This window comes from Lutra lutra, chromosome 10, assembly GCF_902655055.1.
Source record: "Lutra lutra chromosome 10, mLutLut1.2, whole genome shotgun sequence".
Classification (NCBI taxonomy): Eukaryota; Metazoa; Chordata; class Mammalia; order Carnivora; family Mustelidae; genus Lutra; species Lutra lutra.
This window is the reverse complement of record NC_062287.1, coordinates 95,347,309-95,353,452: the sequence shown is the minus strand read 5'-3', so window position 1 is coordinate 95,353,452 and position 6,144 is coordinate 95,347,309. Positions and strand designations below refer to the sequence as shown.

Here is a 6,144-nt window from a genome sequence, read left to right as displayed (position 1 = left end):
CCTGAATGGCAGCTGCCCTCCAGGATGGCGAGCAGCCCTGCCAGAATGGCTCCTTGGGAAGTGGCTGAGAGGCTGGGGGCCAATTTTGCCCTCTCCCCCCGCCTCTCCATGCCAGGGTGGCTTGGGGAGCGGCCTGCTGCGGCTTCTGCCACTGCCACAGGCTACCTGGGCCACGCGAGATGGGAAAGGGAGCCTACCCCCAAAGAAGCTAATGGCCCCGAAGCAAAGGAGACCCACCAGGCTCAGGATGGGTGGCTGACGGGAGACCGCTGTCAGCCCAAACCTCTCCCAGTGGGGCTCCCACGGGACCCTCTCACTGGCTAGCCATGAAATGTCGCCAGAACTGAGCCACTTCCCAAGCAGCCTCTGCCTTCAGCTACTTGCTATTTCTTCCGTCAAAGGGTCTTGACTTTTACCCGGGCAATCACACCTTCAGAGCCTGCGGCTAGGAACCCGAATCTTTCAGTGGGAGGGACACTCCGGCCAGAGACCACCATCCCAGGCAGCCACTGGGGCACAGGGCGATTGGCAGCTCCTTCAACGAATGACAGCGAAGAGGCAGCCTGCCCCTTCCGGCTCCCAGTCCCGGACAGCACGTGCCAGGAGGGTGCTTCTTTCCAAAGGCAGTGGAGAAACTAGCCTGGAAAACCACAAGCTGGCAGCACAGCTGGAAGGACGGAAGGCTCTGGCGGAGGAGCCAGGTGGTCGGAGCTCTGAACTTTGTGACACTGAGTATGGAGAAGAGACGGTATAGCATCATTAGCGGGTAAAGAACCAGAGATTCTGAGAACTGAAGTTGTTATTTTCCTCTTCAATTTTCCTAGAGAGGCAGGGACGTGCCTAAACATGTGGAAGACTTGCTACAATACACGAGATAAGGCTATTAAGAGCTACGTAATGTTAACCAGCAAAAAAGGGTTTCCAACCTGCATTCCAAGTGGGCTCATCCCAGTTAGGTCCCTGGGGGCAAAGGCGAGTGACTCAGTGCACATCCAGGCCTGAGCCAGGCCCAGCTCAGGTTCATCTTCTGTGCAGGCCAGCAAGATGCAATTTCTTAAAAAAGATTTCTTAATCTAAAACAAGCTGTTGTCTGCTGTAGGCCAGCACATGACATTTTAATTAGCGTTATTGTTCTGCTTCTGAAACCAGGCTCTGTGGCATCCCAAGGGCAGATGATCTAGGCCCAAGCTTTTGGGTGAGGCTCGCTGTGAGCAGCTCAGGGATACACGGGGAAGGGGACGGCATCCCCAGCCCCCTCAGAACCCATGAAGCCTGATCACTGGCTGTACCATCGCCCCGGGTTTCTCCTTGTGGTCTGCACCACCTGCCTGCTCATGAGATGGAAACATTGTGAAGTTTCAAGTGCCTGGGATATAATACTCAGTAATAGAAATTGTTCCATGCTACATTGCCAGATTGAACCCACAATACTTATAGGAGTAATGAGGTGCCTTGCATGGAGTTTTCAAGCCCCGAGAAGTCCAGTGACTCCCCTAAGAAGGTGATAAAGTCACACCAACACAGCCCCCTGGGGCTCCCAATCATCTTGGATCCAAGTGCTCCTCTTCCAAAACCGAAAAGCTAATGAAGTTTTAAAAAAGGAAAGAGAAAACCTTTACCCTCAGAGAGGGAGGCCTGGATTACAAGGCAGCCACTAAGGCGGTGGACCCAGTGACATGTCACCAGGGACATGAAAAACAGCAGAAAACCTGAAGGGGCGAGGCTGACGGGATGACACGCGTAGAGCATTGGTGCCGTCCTTGGCTGCCGGCAAGGATTTAAATGGGAGGCCCAGCCCCTCCACCCACCCTGAATCCTGGGAAGCAAGTTAGGGAAACCCAGCAAGGGCAGCAGTACTTACCGTCTGTGACAACACAATGCCCCTTCTCTTGGTTTCCATCCTAGCATCCCCACAATGGTAAATACGAGATTACACGCCTTCCCACGTCCCCTACTGGTGGGAATGTAGTTATTCAAATCCACAGTATTTCTTAGGCACCAGTGTTTGAACGCAACACATCAGACAAATCACAGCTTCCACGTCTGCACCTGCAAGGTGAACGGATGGGAGGGGGCAGCGTCTCGCCCCTCCCACCAAAACAGTCCAGGGGTCTCACTCCTCCCTGTGAGAGAAGATGAAACTCTTGTGCTTCCCCCTTTTGGTTCAGCTGCTTCTTGAAGTTTCCTTTGCCCTCTCGAAGTCCATGGGAAGACATGTGAAGTGATTCTTGTTCAAACTATAGGTTTCAAAGCTACTGCTGGGTAACTCTGCACCTTCGAGTCACTCAAGAGAACAATGGGTGGTGGGTGAGTGACTTCGACGGGCACACAGCTAGGTTTCGGTAATTACAACCATATTCCAAGCAAATTGTCATGTATTCTGTGTTCTGGGGACATATGTTATGGCTAAAGCCCAAACTGTGGCTAATCTTAATATTAGAGCCAGAGAAATCTGTTTCGAATCCATAACATCTAACATTTGCCAGAGTAGATTTGTTCATCAACGGGGCTTAAAGAGGTATAATTCACACATGTGCAATATTACTAAATGCTGAAATCGAACGATTTAAATATCCTGGCAACTACTGCAAAGCGGTTGTTGGAGCAGCATTTAACATTAGCCAGAACCTCCCTGGCTAACGTTCAGTTTACACCGAAAGAATGAGGGAAATTTTGGCATCCCCTTGCGGCGGGGGTCACAGCTCCCTCGACATGTACAGCAGGGCACTAGTGAGAGCAGCTCGGGGTATGGCTTTGGAGGCTGTTTTCCCTGAGAAGACCTGTAAACACTGACTGGATCGAATCAAGAAGCAAACAGATTCCTCTGGAGGTTTTGGGAGGCATCTTCTCTCCAAATGTTTACAGTTTGGGGATCTTTTACTTGACGCGCACGGCCCTGGATGCTCCTCCTGGCTATATACCCTCCCAGACACAGACGGTAGACTGGAGGTAACCAGAAGACGGAGTTAACAGCACACACACAAAAAAAGAAGAACGTTCCTGGGATTCCCAATAATCAACATTTCAGACATAGTATAAAAAGGAATAAAAAATTATTTTAATTATACCAAAAAGCCAAACCAAAGAGGAATGGTTCATGGAACTTAAAGGATCCCAATCCAGCACTGGGGCCTCTGCCCATGCGTGGGCCCAGCGCCCCGGGTCCCGGGGCAGATGTCAAATCCCAGGAAGATGTCAGGATTTTGCACCAAGTTCTTGGTTTGGCTTTTCGGCCTAAAAACCTCACTGATCTGAAATAGTTAAAGGTGAGATATGGGCGCGATCTACGTTGAGTCCCCACATCTAATATGGCCAGTAGGTTTGTCTTCTCCACAGTCTTAGGGTCCGTGATGCCTCCCCCCAGATTGTCTTATTGGAACTGCAAATGAGGGGAGCCTGAGCTGGATTTAAGCCCAGAGCGTGCCACAAAGGCTTCCACTTGGCATTTTCAACAAGAACCCATCAGAGATCATAGGAAACACTAGAACCGGGCACGCACCATTCAAGCTACTTCGACACTCTCTTCAGGTTCCGGTTCTTGAGGAAGCAGACTGGGTGTGCCAGCCCAGCATGTCAGTCAGAGATCCCCCACACTCTGGTAGCAGAGCGCCGGGGCGTCTGTGTTCTCCCCGTCCAAGCTCAACGTTCAGACCTCCGCCAGACGCGTTTCATAAGCTGCCGATGTTGGGGAAGCTCTTCAGTTTCTCCGGAAAGTCGTCTTTGTACAGGACAGGGTCAGCCCGGTGCTCCACCACCTTAAGAGGCATGGTCCCAAAGACGGACGCGAACTTGTTGATGCACTCAGACCTGAGGGGTTTGGGGAGAGGAGGCAGGTGATGGATGAGTGGGCAAGGAGTGAGGAAAACGGAGAAAATATTCAAGAGGCTGACAGATGAGAGCAAAACACGTACTATTCAGTATCAACACAAGAAATCCTGGGCTCTTACAAAAGGGTGGGAAGGTGTGGACAGAAGTGATCTGGGGGGACCGTGACTATTGTTCAGGGGGAGAAAGTGAACAGGGGGTGCTGTCTGGAGGCCACGGGCCTGCAGAGGTCAGAGTATCTTTTCCCTTCCCCCTCAAATTCCAGTCATTCTTCCCCCTCAGTACACACAGGCCTCAAACCAAGGTGGATTCACTGCCAACAATTCTTAACCCCCTGTGTGCCAGCTGAAGGAAGATGAAGGGGGGAGATGAAGCTGCATCTGAGCTTCAGCTTCCTAAAGTTTAAAAGGCCGAGGGGAGGACCTTACACCTGGAGCAGTGAAAGGCAGAAGGTAACAGGTGGGGAACCTCACCTCCGAACAATAAACCCTTCCCTTACTCGACCAGCATTTAAGGAGCACAATCCCTGAACTGCTGGCCAGCAGAGAGCTGCCGTCCATGCCCGTCGTTCCCAGGCCAGAGCTAGCAGTGCCATCAGGCTCTGTGAAGGAACAGCCTGGCAGCTCTGCGGGAGGGGAGATGACATGTCCTCCCCTCCGTATCACCCCTGGAGCCCAGGAGCAACCTCCTTGGGGCTGAGCGGGCCAGGCACACTGGTGGGAAATGGTTCTGGTCACTCAGGCCAACTGAGTGTGACAGCTGGGAGGGAGCATCTGGACCAGAGGGGAGAAACAAGCCCGTGAACGTGGCTTCAACCTCCAGGATGGATTTCGGAAAGGTTAGTACTGTCTCCCTTCAAGTCAGGCCCAGGCACCGGAGAGCTACGGTAAGAACAAACCAATCAGGCAGGACCATTTACCCAAGAGCGGCTGAATTTCAAGACACAGACCAGAAGTCTCTTCCATCCTGAGGTACCAGGAGCCTTGTCTCAAATTATTTTCATCTACAAGTGTTTGAGTCTTTGGAGCTTTAGGAAGAAACCAATTTATAAGGAGCCAGGCGTCATTCTTTCCTCTCGGTCATTACATTTCTAAAACAATGTGTTACCATTCCATTCGGAGCTCTTCTGGCTACCACCACCATGTCCACCATCGTAAGTCAACAGCGAAGAGGTCTCAGAGGCTCCGGGCTGTGCTACAAGCACGCTACGGAGATGAGGAAACCCCTCTATCATGCCAACAACCCTACTGTTATTCCCATTTTACACTGGGAAGACTGAGATATGGAGAGGCTGAGTAACACCTCCAAAGGGCAACTAACAGTAAGAGGCAGAGCCAAAGCCTGGCAGTCTGGCTCCTGAGACTAAAAAATCTTAATGATGAGCTGATACGAATTTATTTGTGAATAAAATTCCTGAGTCCAAGTGGAGGGGCTGGAAATGAACTGCTGAGCACCTATTATGTGCCAGATAATTTACAAACATCATTTACTGATTCATTGAAGCAGGCCCCCTTGGTAGCCCCAAGGGCTGGTTTACAGGAGCTTCCTGTTAGGGGCTGAGCAGTTAAAGCTGAGACCCCAAGCCCTAGAGCTGGCAAGTGCTGGAGCTGGGTCTCTAATGCGGGTCTACACAGGCAAGTGCTGGAGCTGGGTCTCTAATGCGGGTCTACATGAGCAAGTGCTGGAGCTGGGTCTAATGCGGATCTACACTGGCAAGTGCTGGAGCTGGGTCTCTAATGCAGATCTACACTGGCAAGTGCTGGAGCTGGGTCTCTAATGCAGGTCTACATGGGCAAGTGCTGGAGCTGGGTCTCTAATGTGGGTCTACACGGGCAAGTGCTGGACCTGGGTCTCTAATGTGGATCTACACTGGCAAGTGCTGGAGCTGGGTCTCTAACACAGGTCTACACAGGCAAGAGAGCCTTTGTGCTTTCCCTCACACTACCGTAACTCATGGGTAATGACCTTCCCTCCTGTTGGCAGTCCTGTGAGACTCAGGGTGTCTGAGGGGATCCCTGGAAAAGGCTAAGGCGTCTCTGCAAAGGGGTACTGAGTGAGCACAGTGACTTCCCTCTCCTCCAAGCATAGGGTCAAGGTGGTGGCAGACAAAGTCAGTCTCTCCAAGGTCTTACTCTTGGCAGTCCTTCTGCCTATAAACATGGACGGATTCTTCCAGTTTCCAGTCATCATGCCTGTGGACTCTGGCCAGCCAAGGCCAGCCGTGCCCAACACAGGGACCAGTGAGTTTGTATTAAAGAAGAGCCACGGTTCTTGGCAGAGGACAGCGGCTCCACAGCCCGCTGGAGAGCACTGAGGACA

At 51.8% G+C, this 6,144-nt stretch overlaps 1 protein-coding gene across 1 annotated transcript in view; it reads right to left on the bottom strand.

The window, feature by feature from the left end:
* Nucleotides 1-3,036: 3,036 nt before the first annotated feature.
* EXT2 (exostosin glycosyltransferase 2) overlaps nucleotides 3,037-6,144 on the bottom strand; it is a 140,552-nt gene continuing 137,444 nt past the window's right edge. Inside the window, exon 14 of the mRNA XM_047691597.1 lies at nucleotides 3,037-3,807. Within this exon, the coding sequence (XP_047547553.1) occupies nucleotides 3,669-3,807 (139 nt within the window). The 3' untranslated portion in view covers nucleotides 3,037-3,668. The remainder of the gene's footprint in view (nucleotides 3,808-6,144) is intronic.